General features: G+C 66.3%; 2 protein-coding genes across 5 annotated transcripts in view; one reads left to right on the top strand and one right to left on the bottom strand.

Moving 5' to 3' along the window:
• Positions 1-110: 110 nt before the first annotated feature.
• C35H6orf136 (chromosome 35 C6orf136 homolog) lies at positions 111-8,195 on the top strand. The gene is made up of 6 exons (XM_065654867.1): positions 111-279; positions 1,506-1,784; positions 3,088-3,176; positions 4,355-4,555; positions 6,011-6,080; positions 8,068-8,195. Exons 1-6 carry the CDS (start codon positions 133-135, stop codon positions 8,158-8,160), a joined length of 879 nt encoding a protein of 292 aa, XP_065510939.1. The 5' UTR covers positions 111-132; the 3' UTR covers positions 8,161-8,195.
• A 118-nt stretch (positions 8,196-8,313) lies between these two features.
• Positions 8,314-24,674, bottom strand: part of DHX16 (DEAH-box helicase 16) — a 38,982-nt gene continuing 22,621 nt past the window's right edge. For 3 of the 4 annotated variants that reach the window (XM_065654863.1, XM_065654865.1, XM_065654866.1), the window contains 8 exons: positions 23,611-23,751; positions 21,136-21,298; positions 19,873-19,991; positions 18,445-18,512; positions 17,179-17,341; positions 12,751-12,912; positions 11,053-11,226; positions 8,314-8,442 (listed from right to left, as the gene is read on the bottom strand). In XM_065654863.1, coding sequence (XP_065510935.1) covers positions 8,314-8,442; positions 11,053-11,226; positions 12,751-12,912; positions 17,179-17,341; positions 18,445-18,512; positions 19,873-19,991; positions 21,136-21,298; positions 23,611-23,751 — 1,119 coding nt within the window. Of the gene's footprint in view, positions 8,443-11,052; positions 11,227-12,750; positions 12,913-17,178; positions 17,342-17,453; positions 17,650-18,444; positions 18,513-19,872; positions 19,992-21,135; positions 21,299-23,610; positions 23,752-24,674 lie in introns of those variants that run through there. The other variant, XM_065654864.1, reaches the window with a different exon arrangement.

Here is a 24,674-nt window from a genome sequence, read left to right as displayed (position 1 = left end):
GCATGGCGCCGCCGCGCCGCTTTTTTTCCAACGCCGCACCGCGCATGCGCGCCCCGCTGGTCACCTGCCCCGCCGGCCCCGCGCATGCGCAGTGGCAGCGCCGGCGTGAGGGGAAGCGGGGGCGGCGCCGCCATGTACCGGCACGGCCCGGCCGCCGCCGCCGCCGCCGCCCGCCTCCGCCCCGCCGCGGCCCCGCTGCCGCTCCGCGCCTGGAGCCCGCCCGGGGCCGCCGCGCCCGGCCCGGCCCCGCCGCGCCGCCGATACCGAGCGAGGCCGCAGGTGGGGGGGGCGGCGGGGGGCGGGGATATGCAAATAAGGGGAGGGGCGTGTGGGGCCGCGGGGCGCGATGGGAGGGGGCGGGGCTATGCGAAGAGGAGCGGCGGGGAGTTTGCTTGGGGGCGTGGCTATGCAAATGTGCCTGCCGCACTGCAGCGGGGAGTGGCGGCTGGCCGGGAGGGGGCGTGGCTATGCAAATGAGCCTGCAGGATTGCAGCGAGGTCTGTTTGGGGGCGTGGTTATGCAAATGAACCCGCAGAATTGCAGGGAGCGGGTGGTTGTTTGGGGCGTGGTTATGCAAATGAGCGCCGCGGGATTGCAGCGAGGGCTGTTTGGGGGCGTGGCTATGCAAATGAGCCTGCAGGATTGCAGCGGGGCTGTTTGGGGGCGTGGCTATGCAAATAGAAGCGGCGGGGCGGTTGGTTTGGGGGCGTGGCTATGCAAATGAGCGCTGCAGAATTGCAGCGAGGGCTGTTTGGGGGCGTGGCTATGCAAATGGACCTGCCGGATTGCAGCGGGGAGTGGCGGGTGGCCGGGAGGGGGCGTGGCTATGCAAATCAACGCGTGGAATCGCAGGGAACGGGTGATTCATTGGGGCGTGGCTATGCAAATGAGCGCCGCAGGATTGCAGCGAGGGCTGCTTGGGGGCGTGGCTATGCAAATGAGCCTGCCAGATTGCAGCGGGGAGTGGCGGGTGGCCGGGGAGGGGGCGTGGCTATGCAAATGAGCCTGCAGGATAGCAGTGAGGGCCGTTTGTGGGCGTGGTTATGCAAATGACCTCGCAGAATTCTAGTGGGGCGGCTGTTTGGGGGCGTGGCTATGCAAATGAACCCGCAGAATTGCAGTGGGGTGGCTGTTTGGGGGCGTGGCTATGCAAATGAAACCGCGGGATTGCAGTGGGTGGCTGTTTCTGGGCGTGGCTATGCAAATGAGCCTGCAGGATTGTAGCGGGGGGCGTGTGTTGGGGGCGTGGCTATGCAAATGAACCCGCTGAATTGCAGCGAGGGCCAGCTTGGGGGCGTGGCTATGCAAATGAACCCCGCGTTATCGCAGCGGCGGGGAGGGGGCGGGGTTATGCAAATAGCCATCGCTGAGTGGCGGGAGGGTTTCCCAGTGGGCGTGGATATGCAAATGTCCCGGGGGCGGGGCCCGCGCCTCGGGGGCGGGGCCGTGGGTGGCTCGGGCTCCCCCAGGGTCCTAAAGGGTGTCCCGTCCCCCCCCCTCCCCAGGACCTGGAGCCCCCCCGGGGCCCCGTTTCGGCGCTTCCCCTCCTGCCGCCGCCCCCCCGCGCCCTGTCCCCCCCCGAGGGGCTGGGGGGCGACATCACCACGGTGGACGGTCACCGCGAGGATGACATCGCGGTGCGCGACGCCGGCGCCCCCCCGGCCCCCCCGCTGCTCCTGCTGCTGCGCGGCCCCTCCCCGCTGCTGGCCCCCCCCGGGCCCCCCCGGCCCCCCCCCACCATGGACGAGCATTTGGCCACGATGCACCAGAAGCTGCAGCACGAGGTGAGCGGGGCGGGGGGGGGGGGGGGTCACACGTGGGGGGGTGACAAATGGGGTCACACATGGGGACAAGGGGGGGGTCACACGGGGGGGTGACAAATGGGGGGGGGGGTCACACATGGGGACAAGGGGGGGTGACAAATGGGGTCACACATGGGGGGGTGACAAATGGGGGGGGTCACACATGGGGACAAGGGGGGGTGACAAATGGGGTCAAACATGGGGACAAGGGGGGGGTCACACATGGGGGTGACAAATGGGGGGGGTCACACATGGGGGGGACGGGGGGGAAGGTGGGGGGGTGACAAATGGGGTCACACATGGGGGGGTGACAAATGGGGGGGGTCACACATGGGGACAAGGGGGGGGTCACACGGGGGGGTGACAAATGGGGGGGTGTCACACATGGGGACAAGGGGGGGTGACAAATGGGGTCACACATGGGGACAAGGGGGGGGTCACACATGGGGGGGACAAAGGGGGGGAAGATGGGGGGTGACAAATGGGGTCACACAAGGGGACAAGGTGGGGGTCACACATGGGGGGACAAAGGGGGGGAAGATGGGGTGACAAATGGGGTCACACAACGGGACAAGGGGTCACACGTTGGGGGGACAAATGGGGGGGGTCACACATGGCGGGGACGGGGGGGGGAAGGTGGGGGGGTGACAAATGGGGCCACACATGGGGGGGTGACAAATGGGGGGTCACACATGGGGACAAGGTGGGGGGTCACACATCGGGGGGACGGGGGGGGAAGATGGGGTGACAAATGGGGGGGGGTCACACATGGGGACAAGGGGTCACACAGGGGGGACAGAGTGGGGGGGAAGATGGGGGGTGACAAATGGGGGTCACACAAGGGGACAAGGGGGGGGTCACAAATGGGGGGTGACAAATGGGGGGGTCACATGGGGACAAGGGGGGGGTCACACATCGGGGGGACGGGGGGGAAGATGGGGTGACAAATGGGGGGGGGTCACACATGGGGGGGACAAAGGGGGGTAAGATGGGGGTGACAAGATGGGGGGGGTGACAACCTGGGGACCAGGTGGAGGGGGTGACAAGTTGGGGGGGTGATGAGGTGGGGGGGCAGGATGGGGGTGACAAATGGGGGGGGGGGGGTGACAATATGGGGGGGGGCGACAATACTGAGGGGGGGGGCAACAAGGCGGGTGACGACAAGACGGGGCAACGGTGACAAATGCAGAGGGGGTGACAAGGTGGGGGGGGGTGACAAGCGGGGAAGGGGCCGCCCTGACCCCCCCACGTGTGTGTGTGTGTGTGTGTGTGTGTCCCCCCCCAGCTCCCCAATTTCTTCCTGAAAATCCCGGACTACGGGCTCTACGCCCCCGACGTCGAGTTCATCCACCCCGCCCTGCGGCTGCACACGCGGTGAGGGGGGCACCGGGGGTGTCACACTGTCCCTGTCCCCAGGGCTGGCCCATGTACGGTGACACTGGGGGGGCACCGGGGGTGTCACACTGTCCCTGTCCCCAAGGGCGGCCCATGTACGGTGGCACTGGGGGGGACACCGGGGGTGTCACACTGTCCCTGTCCCCAGGGGTGGCCCATGTACGGTGACACTGGGGGGGCACCGGGGGTGTCACACTGTCCCTGTCCCCAGGGCCGGCCCATGTCCCGGTGGCACTGGGGGGGACACCAGGGGTGTCACAGTGTCCCTGGTTCCAGGGGTGGCCCATGTACGGTGGCACTGGGGGGACACTGGGGGTGTCACAGTGTCCCTGTCCCCAGGGGTGGCCCATGTACGGTGGCACTGGGGGGGGCACCGGGGGTGTCACACTGTCCCTGTCCCCAAGGGCTGGCCCATGTACGGTGGCACTGGGGGTGGTGTCACGCTGGGGGTGTGACACTGTCCCCCGTGTCCCCAGGGGCCGGCCCATGTCCCGGTGGCACTGGGGGGACACTGGGGGTGTGACACTGTCCCTGTCCCCAGGGGCGGCCCATGTATGGTGGCACTGGGGGGGACACCGGGGGTGTCACAGTGTCCCTGTCCCCAGGGCTGGCCCATGTACGGTGGCACTGGGGGTGACACCAGGGGTGTCACACTGGGGGTGTCACAGTGTCCCCCGTGTCCCCAGGGGCCAGCCCATGTCCCGGTGGCACTGGGGGGGCACCGGGGGTGTCACACTGTCCCTGTCCCCAGGGGCAGCCCATGTCCCGGTGGCACTGGGGGGACACTGGGGGTGTCACACTGTCCCTGTCCCCAGGGGCAGCCCATGTCCCGGTGGCACTGGGGGGGCACCGGGGGTGTCACACTGTCCCTGTCCCCAAGGGCGGCCCATGTACGGTGACACTGGGGGGACACCGGGGGTGTCACACTGTCCCTGTCCCCAGGGGCCAGCCCATGTACGGTGGCACTGGGGGTGACACTGGGGGTGGTGTCACACTGGGGGTGTCACACTGTCCCTGTCCCCAAGGGCGGCCCATGTACGGTGGCACTGGGGGGACACCGGGGGTGTCCCAGTGTCCCCCGTGTCCCCAGGGGCGGCCCATGTACGGTGTCACTGGGGGTGTCACTGGGGGTGTGACACTGTCCCCCGTGTCCCCAGGGGCCGGCCCATGTACCAGGTGGCGGTGGCGCTGTGCCGCGCGGTGGCCTGGGGCTACTTCGCCAGCCTGCGGCTGGAGGTGCTGGCGCTGACGCGGCACCGCGAGGACTGGAGCCTGCGGGCGCGCTGGCGGCTCACGGGGCTGCCCCTGCACCTCTGCCTGCTGCGCTTCTACCGCCGCGACAAGGGGCAGCTGCTGCGGTCAGTGCCACCCTGTCACCCCTGTCACTGTCACCCGTGTCACCTCTGTCGCTGTCACCTGTGTCACATCCCCCCGTCCCTGTCCCCGTCCCTGCTGCGCTTCTACCGCCGGGACATGGGGCAGCTGCTGCGGTCAGTGCCACCCTGTCACTGTCACCTGTGTCACCTCTGTCACTGTCACCTGTGTCACCTCTGTCACTGTCCCCTCTGTCACTGTCACCTGTGTCACCTCTGTCACTGTCACCTCTGTCACATCCCCCCGTCCCCGTCCCCGTCCCCGCTGCGCTTCTACCGCCACGACAAGGGGCAGCTGCTGCGGTCAGTGCCACCCGTGCCACTGTCACCTGTGTCACCTCTGTCACTGTCACCTCTGTCACATCCCCCTGTCCCCGTCCCTGCTGCGCTTCTACCGCCGGGACAAGGGGCAGCTGCTGCGGTCAGTGCCACCCGTGCCACTGTCACCTGTGTCACCTCTGTCTCTGTCACCTGTGTCACATCTGTCACTGTCACCTCTGTCACATCCCCCCGTCCCCGTCCCTGCTGCGCTTCTACCGCCGCGACAAGGGGCAGCTGCTGCGGTCAGTGCCACCCGTGTCACTGTCACCCGTGTCACCCCTGTCACTGTCACCTGTGTCACCTCTGTCACTGTCACCTGTGTCACCTCTGTCGCTGTCACCTGTGTCACATCCCCCCGTCCCCGTCCCTGCTGCGCTTCTACCGCAAGGACAAGGGGCAGCTGCTGCGGTGTCACCTGTGTCACCTCTGTCACCCCAGTACCTGCTCTGGCACTGCAGACCGGGGGTTTGTGTCACCCCGTGTCCCCTCTGTCCCTGTGTCCCCACGTCCCCCCGTGTCCCCGTCACCCTGTGCTCCTGCAGCCCCGTGTCCCCTCGGTCCCTGTGTCCCTGTCACCCCACGTTCCTCATGTCCCCGTGTCCCCATGTCCCTGTCACCCTGTGCTCCTGCAGCCCTGTGTCCCCTCTGTGTCCCTGTGTCCCCATCTCCCTGTCACCCCCATTCCCAATGTCCCCGTCACCGGGTGCCAGCCCCATGTCCCTGTCTCCCCATCTCCCTGTCACCCCCATGTCCCCGTGTCCCTGTCACCAGGTGCCAGCCCCATGTCCCTGTGTCCCCATCTCCCTGTCACCCCCGTGTCCCCATGTCCCTGTCACCCCCATGTCACCGTGTCCCCATGTCCCTGTCACCCCCATGTCCCCATGTCCCTGTCACCCCCATGTCCCTGTGTCCCCATCTCCCTGTCACCCCCATGTCCCCGTGTCCCCATCTCCCTGTCACCCCCATGTCCCCATGTCCCTGTCACCCCCATGTCCCCGTCACCGGGTGCCAGCCCCATGTCCCCGTGTCCCCATCTCCCTGTCACCCCCATGTCCCCATGTCCCTGTCACCCCCATGTCCCCGTCACCAGGTGCCAGCCCCATGTCCCCGTGTCCCCAGGTCCTACGACGCCTTCTCCACCTTCTTCCTCAACTCGCAGGGGCTGATCCGCTGCCACCGCGTGGACGAGGTGAGCGCGGGGACGCGGGGACACTGGGACGTGGGGATACTGGGACATGGGGACACTGGGATGCGGGGACGCGGGGACATGGGGACACGGGGACGTGGGGACACTGGGACATGGGGACACTGGGACGCGAAGACGCTGGGACGCGGGGACATGGGGACACGGGGACACAAGGACACTGGGATGCGGGGACATGGGGACGTGAGGACACAGGGACACTGGGACACGAGGACACGGGGACGCAGGGACACGGGGACGTGGGGACACGGGGACGTGGGGACACTGGGACACGAGGACACTGGGACGCAGGGACACGGGGACGTGGGGACACGGGAACACGGGGACACTGGGACACGAGGACACTGGGACGCAGGGACACGGGGACGTGGGGACACGGGAACACAGGGACACTGGGACACGAGGACACAGGGACACTGGGATGCGGGGACACTGGGACGTGGGGACACGGGGACACAAGGACACTGGGATGCGGGGACATGAGGACACAGGGACACGAGGACACGGGGACGTGGGGACACTGGGACGTGGGGACACTGGGACGCGGGGATGTGGGGACATGGGGACACGGGGACACTGGGACGCGGGGACACTGGGACGCGGGGACACTGGGACGCGGGGATGTGGGGACATGGGGACGTGAGGACACTGGGACGCGGGGATGTGGGGACACTGGGACACGAGGACACTGGGACGTGGGAACACTGGGACACTGGGACGTGGGGACACAAGGACACTGGGACGTGGGGATGTGGGAACACTGGGACGTGGGAACACTGGGACGCGGGGATGTGGGGACACGGGGACACGAGGACACTGGGACATGGGGACGCGGGGACACTGGGACGCGGGGACGTGGGAACACTGGGACATGGGGACGGGGGAACACTGGGACGCGGGGACACTGGGACGCGGGGATGTGGGGACACGAGGACACTGGGACGCGGGGACACTGGGACGCGGGGACACTGGGATGCGGGGACATGGGGACGCAGGACACAGGGACACTGGGACACGAGGACACTGGGACGCGGGGACACTGGGACGTGGGGACACAAGGACACTGGGACGCGGGGACACTGGGACGTGGGGACACAAGGACACTGGGACGCAGGGACATGGGGACACTGGGATGTGGAGACGCGGGCACATGGGGATGCGGGGACACTGGGACGTGGGGACACGAGGACACAAGGACACTGGGATGCGGGGACATGGGGACATGAGGACACAGGGACACTGGGACACGGGGATGTGGGAACACGGGGACGTGGGGACACTGGGACGCGGGGATGTGGGGACATGGGGACACGAGGACACTGGGACGCGGGGATGTGGGAACACGGGGACGCGGGGACACTGGGACGCGGGGACATGGGGACACTGGGACATGGGGACACTGGGACGCGGGGATGTGGGGACATGGGGATGTGAGGACACTGGGACGCGGGGATGTGGGGACACGGGGACACGAGGACACTGGGATGCGGGGACGTGGGGACACGGGGACGTGGGGACACAAGGACACGGGGACGTGGGGACACTGGGACGCGAGAACACTGGGACGTGGGGACACAAGGACACTGGGACGCGGGGATGTGGGAACACTGGGACGTGGGAACACTGGGACGCGGGGATGTGGGGACACGGGGACACGAGGACACTGGGACGTGGGGGTGTGGGGACACAGGGATGCGGGGACACGAGGACACTGGGACGTGGGGACACGAGGACACCGGGATGCGGGGACACTGGGACATGGGGACGTGGGAACACTGGGACATGGGGACACTGGGACGCGGGGATGTGGGGACACAGGGACTCGGGGACATGAGGACACCGGGACGCGGGGACACTGGGACATGGGGACACTGGGATGCGGGGACGTCGGGACACAGGGACTCGGGGACACGAGGACACCGGGACGCGGGGACATGTCGAGCGCCCCCCGTCGCTCCCCGCGTCCCCGCAGGTGATGCCGACCCCGCGCGACGTGGCCGAGGACAAGAAGCTGCTGGTGGCCGCGGCGGCGGCGGCGCTGGCCCCGTTGTCCCCCCCCCCTTAATTTAACGTCCCGAATAAAACGCAACGCACGGCGGAGCCGCTGGGACGGTGACGAGCGGGGACGGGCGGCCCCCAGCCGCCGCTCGCCTCCCGAAGCAGCTGTATTGAGGGGGGGCCCCCCGTGTCCCCGAGTGTCCCCAAGTGTCCCCAGGGCTCAGCCCAGCTCGTCCCGGCTCTTCCCCACCTTCTTGGGCATCTTGCGGCCGCTCGCGTCCTCCAGCTCCTTGGCCTGGTAGTAATGAGGAGCCACCTCCAGCAGCCACGCGCTCTCGATCTCGATCACCTGGGGACACGCGAGGGGACACGGCGCGGCGGGTGACGCGGGGACAGCGCGGCCCCCGGCAACGGGGACGAGGCCGGCGGGTCCCCGTCGTCCCCTCGTTGTGGGCGCGGGGTCACCGGCCTGTCAGCGCCTGTCCCCAGTGTCCCCAGTGTCCCCACGGTGACGTCTGTGTGCCCACGCTGGTGTCCTTGTCCCCTTGTCCCCACTGTCCCCTTGTCCCCACAGTGACATCTCTGTGCCCTTGTCCCCACTGTCCCCACAGTGACATCTCTGTGCCCTTGTCCCCACGGTGACATCTGTGTGCCCACGCTGGTGTCCTTGTCCCCACTGTCCCCTTGTCCCCACTGTCCCCTTGTCCCCAGTGTCTGCATGGTGACATCTCAGTCCCCTTGTCCCCGGTGTCCCCACGCTAGTGTCCTTGTCCCCACTGTCCCCTTGTCCCCACTGTCCCCACAGTGACGTCTGTGTGCCCACGCTGGTGTCCTTGTCCCCACTGTCCCCTTGTCCCCAGTGTCCCCATGTGTCCTTGTCCCCAGTGTCCCCACGGTGACATCTCTGTGCCCACGCTGGTGTCCTTGTCCCCACTGTACCCTTGTCCCCAGTGTCCCCATGGTGGCATCTCTGTGCCCTTGTCCCCAGTGTCACCACGGTGACATCTGTGTACCCACGCTGGTGTCCTTGTCCCCACTGTCCCCTTGTCCCCACGGTGACATCTCTGTGCCCACGCTGGTGTCCTTGTCCCCACTGTCCCCTTGTCCCCACTGTCCCCAGTGTCCCCATGTGTCCTTGTCCCCAGTGTCCCCACGGTGACATCTCTGTGCCCTTGTACCCACTGTCCCCATGGTGACATCTGTGTACCCACGCTGGTGTCCTTGTCCCCTTGTCCCCACTGTCCCCTTGTCCCCACGGTGACATCTGTGTGCCCACACTGGTGTCCTTGTCCCCACTGTCCCCAGTGTCCCCACGGTGACATCTCTGTGCCCACGCTGGTGTCCTTGTCCCCACTGTACCCTTGTCCCCAGTGTCCCCATGTGTCCTTGTCCCCAGTGTCCCCATGGTGGCATCTCTGTCCCCTTGTCCCCACTGTCCCCACGGTGACATCTCTGTGCCCATGCTGGTGTCCTTGTCCCCACTGTCCCCTTGTCCCCAGTGTCCCCATGTGTCCTTGTCCCCAGTGTCCCCATGGTGGCATCTGTGTACCCACACTGGTGTTCCCTTGTCCCACTGTCCCCTTGTCCCCAGTGTCCCCACGGTGACATCTCTGTGCCCACGCTGGTGTCCTCGTCTCCAGTGTCCCTGGCCGTGTCCCTGTCCCCATGGTGACATCCCCGTGTCCCTGTCCCCATCCCGTCCCCCACCAGGTCCCCATGGCGTCCCCACGGTGACATCTCCATCTGTCCTTGTCCCCGTCCCTGTGTCCCCGTCCCAGCCATGTCCCTGCCCCAATGTCCCCATGTCCTCACAATGTCCCCATGATGTCCCCATGTCCCATGGACTCCTTGCTGGTGAACACCAGCTCGTGGCAGAGAACGTCACCGTCCCCGTGTCCCCATCCCTTGGCCACGTCCCCATGTCCACGTCCCTGTCCCCAGCCATGTCCCCATGTCCCCATGTCCCTGTGATGTCCTCATGTCCCCATGATGTCCCCACCTGTCCCATGGACTCCTTGGTGGTGAACACCAGCTCGTGGCAGAGAACGTCACCGTCCCCATGTCCCCATCCCTTGGCCACGTCCCCATGGCCACGTCCCCATGTCCACGTCCCTATGTCCACGTCCCTGTCCCCAGCCACGTCCCCATGTCCCCATGTCCCCCCAGTGTCCCCATGTCCCCACCTGTCCCATGGACTCCTTGGTGGTGAACACCAGCTCGTGGCAGAGAATGTCACCGTCCCCGTGTCCCCATCCCTTGGCCATGTCCCCATGTCCACGTCCCCATGTCCACGTCCCTGTCCCCAGCTGTGTCCCCATGTCCCCATGTCCCCGTGATGTCCCCACGTCCCCACCTGTCCCATGGACTCCTTGCTGGTGAACACCACCTTGTGGCAGAGAACGTCACCGTCCCCGTGTCCCCATCCCTTGGCCACGTCCCCATGTCCACGTCCCCATGTCCTTGTCCCTGTGCTGTGTCCCCATCCCCAGCCATGTCCCCATAGTGTCCCCATGTCCCCATGTCCCTGTCCCTGTGCTGCGTCCCCCTGTCCCCAGCCGTGTCCCCATGTCCCCGTGCTGTCCCCGTGTCCCCACCTGTCCCATGGACTCCTTGCTGGTGAACACCAGCTCGTGGCAGAGAACGTCACCATCCCCGTGTCCCCATCCCTTGGCCATGTCCCCATGTCCACGTCCCCATGTCCTTGTCCCTGTCCCCAGCCATGTCCCCAGGTCCCCATGTCCCTGTCCCTGTGCTGCGTCCCCCTGTCCCCAGCCGTGTCCCCATGTCCCCGTGCTGTCCCCATGTCCCCACCTGTCTCATGAACTCCTTGCTGGTGAACACCAGCTCGTGGTAGAGAACGCCACCGTCCCCGTGTCCCCATCCCTTGGCCATGTCCCCATGTCTATGTCCCTGTCCCCAGCCGTGTCCCCATGTCCCCATGCTGTCCCCGTGTCCCCACCTGTCTCATGAACTCCTTGGTGGTGAACACCAGCTCGTGGTAGAGCAGCCAGCGCGGCTGCTCGGTGAACAGGCAGCTGTTGGGGTGGATGAAAACCGGCTGCTGGTGCTTGACGGTGCGGTAGCCGCCGCGCGTCAGCCGCGCCGTGTGGTAGAAGAAGCCGGCGGTGATGGCCTGCGGGCACGGGGGAAACGGGGAAATGAGGGGGGAAACGGGCGAAATAACGGGGGAATGGGGAGAAACGGGGGGAATAATGGGGGGAATTGGGGGAAATGGGGGGAATGGGGGGAATAGGGGAAATGGGGGGAATGGGGGAATGGGGGGAATGGGGGAAATGGGGAAATGGGGGAAATGGGGGGAATGGGGGGATGGGGGAATGGGGGGAAATGGGGAAATGGGGAAATGGGGGGAATGGGGGAAATGGGGGAATGGGGGAAATGGGGGAATGGGGAAATGGGGGAAATGGGGGGAATGGGGGAAATAATGGGGGAAATGGGGGAAATGGGGATATGGGGGGAATGGGGGGAAATGGGGAGAAATGGGGGAAATGGGGAAATGGGGGGAATGGGGGAATGGGGGGAATGGGGGAAATGGGGGAATGGGGGGAAATAATGGGGGAAATGGGGGGAAATGGGGGGGAATGGGGGAAATAATGGGGGAAATGGGGAAATGGGGAGAAATGGGGGAAATGGGGGGAAATGGGGAAATGGGGGAAATGGGGGGAAATAATGGGGGAAATGGGGGGGAATGGGGATATGGGGGAAATGGGAGGAATGGGGGAAATGGGGATATGGAGGGAATGGGGGGAATGGGGGAAATGGGGAAATGGGGAAATGGGGAGAAATGGGGGGAAATGGGGGAAATGGGGATATGGGGGGAATGGGGGAAATAATGGGGAAAATGGGGAGAAATGGGGGGAAACAGGGGGGAATAATGGGGGGAAATGGGGGAATGGGGGGAATGGGGGAATGGGGGCAGATGAGAGGGGCGCTCAGAGTGTCCTGGGGAGGCCAGGACGGGAAATTTGGTCCCTGGGGGGAACTTGGGGGTCTGAGAAGCTCCTGGGGTGTCAGGAGGGGAAATGGGGGTCTGGGGTTCGGGGGCTGTTTGGGGGTCCTGGGGCTGGTTTGGGGGCTCGGGGGCTGTTTTGGGGTGTGTTTGGGGTTTTTGGGGTCACCTTGGGGACCAGCACCGAGTCGCTGTTGTGGGAGGGGGCGGCAGCTCCGTGCGGGGTTTGGGGTGATGGGTTTGGGGTTTGGGGGGTCCCCGCGGGTTTGGGGACCCTGGGGCTGTTTTGGGGGTCCTGGGGGTGTTTTGGGGACCCTGGGGCTGTTTTAGGGTGTGTTTGGGGTTTTTGGGGTCACCTTGGGGACCGGGACGGAGTCGCCGTTGCAGGAGGGGGCGGCAGCTACACGTGGGGTTTGGGGTGATGGGTTTGGGTTTTGGGGGGTCCCTGCGGGTTTGGGGGTCCTGGGGCTGTTTTGGGGGTTCGGGGGCTGTTTTGGGGTGTGTTTGGGGTTTTTGGGGTCACCTCCCAGACCGGGACGGAGTCGCCGTTGCAGGAGGGGGCGGCAGCTCCGTGCGGGGTTTGGGGTGATGGGTTTGGGTTTTGGGGGGTCCCTGGGGGTTTGGGGGTCCTGGGGGTGTTTTGGGGGCTCGGGGGCTGTTTTGGGGTGTGTTTGGGGTTTTGGGGGTCACCTTGCGGACCAGCACGGAGTCGCCGTTGCAGGAGGAGGGCGGCAGCTCCACGCGCTCCCGCAGCCCGTCCAGCTGCTCGCGCACGTCGCGCGCCCGGCGCAGGGAACGCGCCTGCACGAAGTGCTCGTAGCACCACTGCACCGAGTGCCCGCTCGACACCCACTGCGCTGGGGACACGGGGACACGAGGACAGCGGGGGACAATAGGGGACAATGGGGACAATGGGGACACGGGGACAGCGGGGACAGCGGGGGACAATGGGGACAATGGGGACATGGGGACAGCGGGGACAGAGGGGGACAATAGGGGACGGGGGGACAATGGGGTCATGGGGACAGGGGGACAGAGGGGGACAACAGGGGACAATGGGGACACGGGGGACACGGGGACAGCGGGGACAGCGGGGGACAATGGGGACACAGGGACAGCGGGGACAGAGGGGGACAATAGGGGACAATAGGGGACAATGGGGACACGGGGACAGCGGGGACAGCGGGGGACAGTAGGGGACAATAGGGGACAATGGGGACAATGGGGACACGGGGACACGGGGACAGCGGGGGACAGTAGGGGACAATAGGGGACAATGGGGACACGGGGACAGCGGGGACAGCGGGGGACAGCCGGGGACAATGGGGACACGGGGACAGCGGGGGACAGTAGGGGACAAAGGGGGACAATAGGGGACAATGGGGACAGCAGGGGACAATAGGGGACAATGGGGACACGGGGACAGCGGGGACGACGGGGGACAATAGGGGACAATGGGGACAATGGGGACAGCGGGGACAGCGGGGACAGCGGGGGACAATAGGGGACAATAGGGACAATGGGGACATGGGGACAGGGGGACAGAGGGGGACAATAGGGGACAATGGGGACACGGGGACAGCGGGGACAGGGGGACAGAGGGGGACAACAGGGGACAATGGGGACAATGGGGACACGGGGACAGCAGGGACAGCGGGGGACAATAGGGGACAATGGGGACAATAGGGGACGGGGGGGCAAGGGGGACACGGGGACAGCGGGGACGACGGGGGACAATGGGGACACGGGGACAGCGGGGACAGAGGGGGACAATAGGGGACAATGGGGACACGGGGACAGCGGGGGACAATAGGGGACGGGGGGACAAGGGGGACACGGGGACAGCAGGGACAGCGGGGGACAATAGGGGACAATGGAGACAACGGGGACAATGGGGACAGAGGGAGACAGGGGGACAATGGGGACGGGGGGACAATGGGGACAGAGGGAACAATAGGGGGATAAGGGGGACATGGAGACAACGGGGACAGGGGGACAATGGGGACAACAGGGACAATGGGGACGGGGGGACAATGGGGACGGTGGGGACAACGGAGACAATGGGGACAGAGTGGGACAGGGGGACAATGGGGACAGTGGGGACAACGGAGACAATGGGGACAGAGTGGGACAATGGGGACAGTGGAGACAACAGGGACAATGGGGACAGGGACGATGGGGGACAATGGGGACAATGGGGGATGGGGGGACAATGGGGACAGGGGGACAATGGGGACAGAGGGAATGATAGGGGGATAAGGGGGACATGGAGACAACAGGGACAGGGGGACAATGGGGACAATGGGGACAACGGGGACAATAGGGATGACGGGGGACAATGGCAACAATGGGGACAGGGGGACAACAGGGACAATGGGGACAGGGGGACAATGGGGACGGGGGGACAATGGGGACAGGGAGGCCAGTGGGGACAGGGAGACAACAGGAACAATGGGGACATGGGGACAGACACGGGGACAGGAGACACGGTCAGTGCCGGCTCCCAGACACCTGTCCTGTGTCCCCCTGTCCCCATATCCCCCCGTCCCCGTGTCCCCCCATCCCCATGTCCCCCCGTCCCCATGTCCCCCTGTCCCCATGTCCCCCCGTCCCCGTGTCCCCCCATCCCCATGTCCCCCCGTCCCCATGTCCCCCTGTCCCCATGTCCCCCCGTCCCCGTGTCCCCCCATCCCCATGTCCCCCCGTCCCCGTGTCCCCCCATCCCCATGTCCCCCCCGTCCCCGTGTCCCCCCGTCCCCATGTCCCCCCATCCCCATGTCCCCCCGTCCCCGTGTCCCCCGGTCCGCATGTCCCCCCGTCCCCGTGTCCCCCCGTCCCCATGTCCCCCCATCCCCATGTCCCCCCGTCCCCGTGTCCCCCGGTCCGCATGTCCCCCCGTCCCCGTGTCCCCCCGTCCCCGTGTCCCCCTGTCCCCGTGTCCCCCCGTCCCCATGTCCCCCCATCCCCGTGTCCCCCCGTCCCCGTGTCCCCCTGTCCCCGTGTCCCCCCGTCCCCGTGTCCCCCCGTCCCCATGTCCCCCCATCCCCGTGTCCCCCCGTCCCCGTGTCCCCCTGTCCCCGTGTCCCCCCGTCCCCGTGTCCCCCCGTCCCCGTGTCCCCCTGTCCCCGTGTCCCCCCGTCCCCATGTCCCCCCGTCCCTGTGTCCCCCTGTCCCCATGTCCCCCTGTCCCCACGTCCCCATTCCCAGTGCTGTGTCCTTGTGTCCCCATGTCCCCAGGTGTCCCCCCATGTCCCCCTGTCCCCCCGTGTCCCCATGTCCCCGTTCCCAGTGCTGTGTCCTTGTCCCCCCATGTCCCCCTGTCCCCGTGTCCCCATTCCCAGTGCTGTGTCCTTGTGTCCCCACATCCCTGTGTCCCCATGTCCCCCCGTGTCCCCATGTCCCTGTGTCCGCGTTCCCATTGCTGTGTCCTTGTGTCCCCATGTCCCCCTGTCCCCCCGTGTCCCCATGTCCCTGTGTCCGCGTTCCCATTGCTGTGTCCTTGTGTCCCCATGTCCCCGTGTCCCCATTCCCAGTGCTGTGTCCTTGTGTCCCCACGTCCCTGTGTCCCCATGTCCCCCTGTCCCCGTGTCCCCATGTCCCCATTCCCAGTGCTGTGTCCTTGTGTCCCCATGTCCCCCTGTCCCCGTGTCCCCATGTCCCCATTCCCAGTGCTGTGTCCTTGTCCCCCCATGTCCCCCTGTCCCCATGTCCCCATGTCCCCCTTCCCAGTGCTGTGTCCTTGTGTCCCCATGGCCCCATGTCCCCGTGTCCCCACGTCCCCATTCCCAGTGCTGTGTCCTTGTGTCCCCATGTCCCCCTGTCCCCCCGTGTCCCCATGTCCCTGTTTCCAGTGCTGTGTCCTTGTGTCCCCATGACCCCCTGTCCCTGTGTCCACATGTCCCCATTCCCAGTGCTGTGTCCTTGTATCCCCACGTCCCCCTGTCCCCCCGTGTCCCCATGTCCCTGTGTCCGCGTTCCCAGTGCTGTGTCCTTGTGTCCCCATGTCCCCATGTCCCCCTGTCCCCATTCTCAGTGCTGTGTCCTTGTCCCCCTGTCCCCGTGTCCCCCCATGTCCCCCTGTCCCCCCACGTCCCCATGTCCCCATTCCCAGTGCTGTGTCCTTGTCCCCCCATGTCCCCGTCCCCGTGTCCCCATGTCCCCATTCCCAGTGCTGTGTCCTTGTGTCCCCATGTCCCCCTGTCCCCATGTCCCCCTGTCCCCCTGTGTCCCCGTGTCCCCTGTTCCCTGTCCCCATATCCCCATGTCCCCCTGTCCCCTGTCCCCGTGTCCCCGTGTCCCCTGTCCCCCTGTCCCCTGTCCCCATGTCCCTTGTCCCCGTGTCCCCGTGTCCCCTGTCCCCTGTCCCCATGTCCCCTGTCCCCCTGTCCCCTGTCCCCTGTCCCCTGTCCCCATGTCCCCTGTCCCCTGTCCCCATATCCCCCTGTCCCCTGTTCCCCTGTCCCCATGTCCCCTGTCCCCCTGTCCCCTGTCCCCTGTCCCCATGTCCCCTGTCCCCCTGTCCCCTGTCCCCATATCCCCCTGTCCCCTGTTCCCCTGTCCCCCTGTCCCCTGTCCCCTGTCCCCTGTCCCCATATCCCCCTGTCCCCTGTTCCCCTGTCCCCCTGTCCCCTGTCCCCATGTCCCCTGTCCCCCTGTCCCCTGTCCCCTGTTCCCCTGTCCCCTGTCCCCTGTCCCCATATCCCCCTGTCCCCTGTCCCCTGTCCCCATGTCCCCTGTCCCCCTGTCCCCACATCCCCCTGTCCCCTGTCCCCATATCCCCCTGTCCCCTGTTCCCCTGTCCCCCTGTCCCCTGTCCCCATGTCCCCTGTCCCCCTGTCCCCTGTCCCCATATCCCCCTGTCCCCTGTTCCCCTGTCCCCCTGTCCCCCTGTCCCCTGTCCCCATGTCCCCTGTCCCCCTGTCCCCTGTCCCCACATCCCCCTGTCCCCTGTCCCACTGTCCCCTGTCCCCTGTCCCCATGTCCCCTGTCCCCTGTCCCCTGTCCCCATGTCCCCTGTCCCCCTGTCCCCTGTCCCCCTGTCCCCCTGTCCCCATATCCCCATGTCCCCCTGTCCCCCTGTCCCCCTGTCCCCCTGTCCCTTGTCCCCTGTCCCCGCACCTGCTCGTAGACGTTGAGCAGCACCAGGTGGTCCCCGCCGGGCCGGTAGAAGGCGGCCCTGGCGCTGTCCGCGTGCAGCCCCTTGTCCTTGGGCCGGTAGAACACGGCGTTGTTCACCGACAGCATCGCGGCCACCGACAGCACCTCGTCCGTGCAGCCGTACCTGGGACACGGCACCTGTCACCTGTCACCTGTCACCTGTCACCGACAGCACCTCGTCCGTGCAGCCGTACCTGGGACACGGCACCTGTCACCTGTCACCTGTCACCTGTCACCTGTCACCTGTCACCGACAGCACCTCGTCCGTGCAGCCGTACCTGGGACACGGCACCTGTCACCTGTCACCTGTCACCTGTCACCTGTCACCTGTCACCGACAGCACCTCGTCCGTGCAGCCGTACCTGGGACACGGCACCTGTCACCTGCCACCTGTCACCTGTCACCGACAGCACCTCGTCCGTGCAGCCGTACCTGCGACACGGCACCTGTCACCTGTCACCTGTCACCTGCCACCTGTCACCTGTCACTGACGGCACCTCGTCCGTGCAGCCGTACCTGGGATGTCGTTGGCACCTGTCACCTGTCACCTGTCACCTGTCACCGACAGCACCTCGTCTGTGCAGCCGTACCTGGGACATCATTGGCACCTGTCACCTGTCACCTGTCACCTGTCACCTGTCACCGACGGCACCTCGTCCGTGCAGCCGTACCTGGGACACGGCACCTGTCACCTGTCACCTGTCACCTGTCACCGACGGCACCTCGTCCGTGCAGCCGTACCTGGGACATTGGCACCTGTCACTGTGTCACTTGTCACCTTGTCGCTCTGTCACCTGTCACCTGTATCCTGTCACCGCATCACCTGTCACCATGTCACCTGTCACTTGTCACTGTGTCACCCGTCACCGGCCGCAGGGGGCGGCACCATCCCCGGGGGGTGCGAGACGGAGGGGGAGAACATGGGGACAACGTGGGACAACGTGGGGACAACGTGGGGACAACGTGGGGACAACGTGGGGACAACGTGGGGACAACATGGGACAACGTGGGGACAACGTGGGGACAACCCAGAGACACCTGGGGACACTTGGAGAGACTTGGGGACACCCCAGAGGGGTGTCCTGGGGAGACCCTGGGGAGACTTGGGGACACTCGGGGACACTTGGGGACACCTGCGGACATTTGGGGACACCAGGGGACAGCTGGGGATGGTTGGGGACACTCGGGGACACTTGGGGACAGTTGGGGACACCAGGGGACACTCACTGCTCGGATGCCAGGATCATCTTGGCCAACATGGGCTCCACCGGCAGCTCCGCCATGCGCCGGCCCAGCTGGGGACACCAGGGACACCGGTGACACCAGGGACACCAGGGACACCAGGGACCCAGGGACACCAGGGACCCAGGGACATCAGGGACACCAGTGACACCGGTGACACCAGGGACACCAGAGACCCAGGGACACCAGGGACCCAGGGACACCGGTGACACCAGGGACACCAGGGACACCAGGGACCCGGGGACACCAGTGACACACCAGTGACCCCCCAGGCCCTCCCAGTGACCCCTCCCAGTCCCCACCAGTGACCCCCCAGTGCTCCCAGTGCCCCCTCCCAGTGCTCCCAGTGCTCCCAGTGACCCCCCAGTGCTCCCAGTGCCCCCTCCCAGTGCTCCCAGTGCTCCCAGTGACCCCCCAGTGCTCCCAGTGACCCCTCCCAGTGCTCCCAGTGACCCCCCAGTGCTCCCAGTGCCTCCTCCCAGTGACCCCCCAGTGCTCCCAGTGCCCCCTCCCAGTGCTCCCAGTGCTCCCAGTGACCCCCCAGTGCTCCCAGCGCCCACCCAGTGCTCCCAGTGACCTCCCAGTGCTCCCAGTGACCCCTCCCAGTGCCCCCCCAGCGCTCCCAGTGCTCCCAGTGACCCCCCAGTGCTCCCAGTGCCCCCTCCCAGTGCTCCCAGTGCCCCCTCCCAGTGACCCCCCAGTGCTCCCAGTGCCCCCTCCCAGTGCTCCCAGTGCTCCCAGTGACCCCCCAGTGCTCCCAGTGCTCCCAGTGAGCCCCCAGTGCTCCCAGCGCCCACCCAGTGCTCCCAGTGACCTCCCAGTGCTCCCAGTGACCCCTCCCAGTGCCCCCCCAGCGCTCCCAGTGCTCCCAGTGACCCCCCAGTGCTCCGAGTGCCCCCTCCCAGTGACCCCCCAGTGCTCCCAGTGCCCCCTCCCAGTGCTCCCAGTGCTCCCAGTGACCCCCCAGTGCTCCGAGTGCCTCCTCCCAGTGCTCCCAGTGCCCCCTCCCAGTGACCCCCCAGTGCTCCCAGCGCCCACCCAGTGCTCCCAGTGACCCCCCAGTGCTCCCAGTGCCCCCTCCCAGTGCTCCCAGTGCCCCCCCAGTGCTCCCAGTGACCCCCCAGTGCTCCCAGTGCCCCCTCCCAGTGCTCCCAGTGCTCCCAGTGACCCCCCAGTGCTCCCAGTGCCCCCTCCCAGTGCTCCCAGTGCTCCCAGTGACCCCCCAGCACTCCCAGTGCCCCCCCAGTGCTCCCAGTGCCCCCTCCCAGTGCTCCCAGTGCCACCCCAGCGCTCCCAGTGCTCCCAGTGAGCCCCCAGTGCTCCCAGCGCCCACCCAGTGCTCCCAGTGACCTCCCAGTGCTCCCAGTGACCCCTCCCAGCGACCCCTCCCAGTGCTCCCAGTGCTCCCAGTACCGTGGTGAGCTCCCCGAGGTGGTTCAGGGCCCCCAGCGCGTAGAGCTGCTCCAGCGCCAGCACCAGCGTCTCGTGGGGCGGCGGGTCCAGGAAGTCGAAGTGGATCAGGTCGTTGATCCCTGGGGACGGGGACGTCGCCGCTGTCACCGCGGGGCCACCCCTGACCCCCCGGGGCGTCCCCCGTGACCCTGAGATGCCCAAACGTCCCTCGTGGTCCCCCAGTGCCCCCGGAGATGTCCCAACGTCCCCTGATGGTCCCCAAGGTGCCCAGATGTCCCCTATGGTGCCCCAAAGCCCGTAAGATGCCTCCTGAGATGCCCCGATGGTCCCCAAGACACCCCAAAGCCCCTGAGATGCCTCCTGAGATGCCCTGATGGTCCCCTGATGGTCCCCAAGATGCCCAGATGTTCCCCAGTTGCCCCCCAAGATGCCTCCTGAGATTCTCTGATGTCCCCCATGGTCCCCCAATGTCCCCCGAGATGCCTCCTGAGATGCCCCAACGTCCCCTGAGACGCCTCCTGAGATGTTCTAGTGCCCCTGAGATGCCCCAACATCCCCTATGCTGCCCCAAAGCCCCTTGAGATGCCTCCTGAGATGTCCCGGTGGTCCCCTGATGGTCCCCAAGATGCCCGGGTATCCCCCATGGTCCCCAAATGTCCCCCGAGATGCCTCCTGAGATGTCCCAACATCCCCTGATGGTCCCCAAGACACCACAATGTCCCTTGAGATGCCTCCTGAGACGCCCAGATGTCCCCCATGGTCCCCCAACTGCCCCCCGAGATGCCTCCTGAGATGTCCCAATGGTCCCCTGATGGTCCCCAAGATGCCCAGATGGCCCCCAAGACACCACAATGTCCCCTGAGATGCCTCCTGAGATGTTCTGGTGCCCCTGAGATGCCCAGATGCCCCCTATGCTGCCCCAAAGCCCCTTGAGATGCCCCCTGAGGTGTCCCAATGGTCCCCTGATGGTCTTCAAGATGCCCAGATGTCCCCCCAAGGTTCCCCAATTGCCCCCCGAGATGCCTCCTGAGACTCTCTGATGGTCCCCAAGACACCCCAGTGTCCCCGAAGATGCCCCAACATCCCCTGAGATGCCCCCTGAGATGCCCAGATGGTCCCCAAGATGCCCCAACGTCCCCTGAGATGCCCCCTGAGACGTTCTCTTGCCCCCCTGAGATGCCCTGATGGCCCCTAAGACGCCCCCAAGATGCCCCAATGGCCCCAGCACCCCCAGGCCGCTGTCCCCATGTCCCCAGGTCCCACCGAGGCTCTTGAGCAGCAGCACGAGGGCGCCCAGGTCCGTGCGCTGGATCTCGGGCACCGGCGTCTCCTCCAGCTCGTGCTGAAAAGCCCAGGCCGTGTAGAGACGGAAACACTTCCCGGGGGCCACGCGCCCCGCGCGCCCCGCGCGCTGGTTGGCCGAGGCCTGGGGACAGGGACAGGGTCACCCGGGGTCACCCGGGGTCAGCCAGGGTCACCTGGGGTCACCGCCCCGCGCGCTGGTTGGCCGAGGCCTGGGGACGGGGACAGGGTCACCCAGGGTCAGCCAGGGTCACCTGGGGTCACCGCCGCGCGCGCTGGTTGGCCGAGGCCTGGGGACAGGGACAGGGTCACCCGGGGTCAGCCAGGGTCACCTGGGGTCACCACCCCACGTGCTGGTTGGCTGAGGCCTGGGGACAGGGACAGGGTCACCCGGGGTCAGCCAGGGTCACCTGGGGTCACCACCCCACGTGCTGGTTGGCCGAGGCCTGGGGACAGGGACAGGGTCACCCGGGGTCACCCAGGGTCACCCGGGGTCATCTGGGGTCAGCCAGGGTCACCTGGGGTCACCGCCCCGCGTGCTGGTTGGCCGAGGCCTGGGGACGGGGACAGGGTCACCCGGGGTCACCCGGGGTCAGCCAGGGTCACCTGGGGTCAGCCAGGGTCACCTGGGGTCACCGCCCCGCGCGCTGGTTGGCTGAGGCCTGGGGACAGGGACAGGGTCACCCAGGGTCACCTGGGGTCAGCCAGGGTCACCTGGGGTCACCGCCCCGCGCGCTGGTTGGCCGAGGCCTGGGGACAGGGACAGGGTCACCTGGGGTCAGCCAGGGTCACCTGGGGTCAGCCAGGGTCACCCAGTGTCACCTGGGGTCACTGCCCCTCATGCTGGTTGGCCGAGGCCTGGGGACACGGACAGGGTCACCTGGGGTCACCCGGGGTCAGCCAGGGACACCTGGGGTCACCGCCCTGCATGCTGGTTGGCCGAGGCCTGGGGACGGGGACAGGGTCACCCGGGGTCAGCCAGGGTCACCTGGGGTCACCGCCCCACGCGCTGGTTGGCCGAGGCCTGGGGACGGGGACAGGGTCACCCGGGGTCACCCGGGATCAGCCAGGGTCACCTGGGGTCAGCCAGGGTCACCTGGGGTCACCGCCCCGCGCGCTGGTTGGCTGAGGCCTGGGGACAGGGACAGGGTCACCCGGGGTCACCCAGTGTCACCCGGGGTCATCTGGGGTCAGCCAGGGTCACCTGGGGTCACCGCCCCGCGTGCTGCTTGGCCGAGGCCTGGGGACGGGGACAGGGTCATCCGGGGTCACCCGGGGTCACCCAGGGTCACCTGGGGTCAGCCAGGGTCACCCAGTGTCACCCGGAGTCATCTGGGGTCAGCCAGGGTCATCCAGTGTCACCCGGGGTCACCCAGGGTCACCCAGTGTCACCCAGGGTCATCTGGGGTCACCCAGTCACCTGGGGTCACCCGGGGTCACCCTGTGTCTCCCAGGGTCATCCAGGGTCACTCAGTGTCACATAGGGTCACCCAGTGTCACCTGGGGTCAGCCAAGGTCACTCAGGGTCACCTGGCATCACCCGGGGTCACCCAGGGGTCATGGGGACAGGGGGGACACGGGGGACGTGGGGGGACAAGGGACACGGCCGCACGTGGGGACATGGGGACATGGGGACAAGGGATGTGGGGACACATGGGGACCTGGGGACACAGGGACAAGGGGACAAAGGGATGCGGGGACATGGGGACCAAGAGACACGGGGACTCAGGGACATGGGGACATGAGATGTGGGGATGCAAAGGGATGAGGGATGTGGGGACACATGGGGACCTGGGGACATGGGGACAAAGGGACATGGGGACACAAGGGGACAAGGGACACGGCTGCACATGGGGACATGGGGACAGAGATGTGGGGACATGGGGACAGAGGGACATGAAGACATGAGGACCACGGGATGTGGGGACGCAGGGAGACAAGGGTAACGGGAGGTGACAATGAGGTGACAATAAGGTGACAAAGTGACAGACCCATGGGCAGGGGGTGACGACCAGCGACTCCATGGCAGTGCCGGGGGGACAGGGGAGGTGACAACGAGGTGACAAAGTGACAGACCCATGGGCAGGGGGTGACAACCAGGGACTCCATGGCAGTGTGTTGGGGACAGGGGAGGTGACAACGAGGTGACAACGAGGCAACAAAGTGACAAACCCATGGGCAGGGGGTGACAACCAGCGACTGCATGGCAGTGCAGGGGGGACAGGGGAGGTGACAATAAGGTGACAAGTGACAGACCCGTGGGCAGGAGGTGACAACCAGCGACTCCATGGCAGTGCAGGGGGGACAGGGGAGGTGACAATAAGGTGACAAGTGACAGACCCGTGGGCAGGGGGTGACGACCAGCGACTCCATGGCAGTGCCGGGGGGACAGGGGAGGTGACAACGAGGTGACAACGAGGTGACAAAGTGACAGACCCGTGAGCAGGGGGTGACGACCAGCGACTCCATGCCGGTGCGCGCGCTGTAGCTCTTCTGCTTGCAGAACCCGGCGTCCAGCACGTACACGATCCCGTCGATCGTCACCGACGTCTCCGCGATGTTGGTGGCCACCACCACCTGGGGACATCGGGGACATCGCTGGGGACATCGCTGGGGACACGCCCTCCTAAGCCCCGCCCTCCTGAGCCCCCTGCCTTGATCTCCGCCTTATTAAGCTCTGCCCCTTAGTCTCCACTCTAAACCCCACCCACTTAAGCTCAGCCCTAAACTCCACCCCCTTAAACCCCACCCTAAACTCCACCCCCTTAAGTCTCACCTTAAACTCCACCCCCTTAAACCCCGCCCTAAACTCCACCCCTCAAGCCCCACCCCCTTAAGCCCCACCCTAAACTCCACTCTTAAACCCAGCCCTAAACTCCACCCCCTTAAACCCCGCCCTAAACTCCACCCCCTTAAGCCCAGCCCTAAACTCCACCCCCTTAAGCCTCACCCTAAACTCTACCCCCTTAAACCCAGACCTAAACTCCACCCCCTTAAGCCTCACCTTAAACTCTACCCCCTTAAACCCAGCCCTAAACCCCACCCCCTTAAGCCTCACCTTAAACTCCACCCCCTTAAACCCCGCCTTAAACTCCACCCCCTTAAACCCCGCCCTAAACTCCACCCTCTTAAACCCAGCCCTAAACTCCACCCCTGAAGCCCCACCCCCTTAAACCCCGCCCTAAACTCCACCCTCTTAAGCCCCAGCCTAAATTCCACCCCCTTAAGCCTCACCTTAAACTCCACCCCCTTAAACCCCGCCCTAAACTCCACCCCTCAAGCCCCACCTCCTTAAGCCCTGCCCTAAACTCCACCCTTAAACCCAGCCCTAAACTCCAGCCCCTTAAACCCAGCCCTAAACTCCACCCCCTTAAGCCCCAAACTCCACCCCCTTAAGCCTCACCTTAAACTCCACCCCCTTAAACCCAGCCCTAAACTCCACCCTCTTAAGCCCCAGCCTAAACTCCACCCCCTTAAGCCTCACCTTAAACTCCACCCGC

Source organism: Caloenas nicobarica, chromosome 35 (assembly GCF_036013445.1).
Source record: "Caloenas nicobarica isolate bCalNic1 chromosome 35, bCalNic1.hap1, whole genome shotgun sequence".
Classification (NCBI taxonomy): Eukaryota; Metazoa; Chordata; class Aves; order Columbiformes; family Columbidae; genus Caloenas; species Caloenas nicobarica.
Note: the sequence above shows the minus strand (reverse complement) of the source record. Positions and strands in the feature narration are given on the sequence as shown.

Bases quoted from the DNA above. Each gene is read 5' to 3' on its own strand.
- C35H6orf136 (XM_065654867.1), top strand. From the start codon at position 133: ATGTACCGGCACGGCCCGGCCGCCGCCGCCGCCGCCGCCCGCCTCCGC. The intron at 1,785-3,087 runs GTGAGCGGGGCG...GTCCCCCCCCAG, and splicing joins ACCAGAAGCTGCAGCACGAG to CTCCCCAATTTCTTCCTGAA. The intron at 4,556-6,010 runs GTCAGTGCCACC...CCGTGTCCCCAG, and splicing joins GACAAGGGGCAGCTGCTGCG to GTCCTACGACGCCTTCTCCA.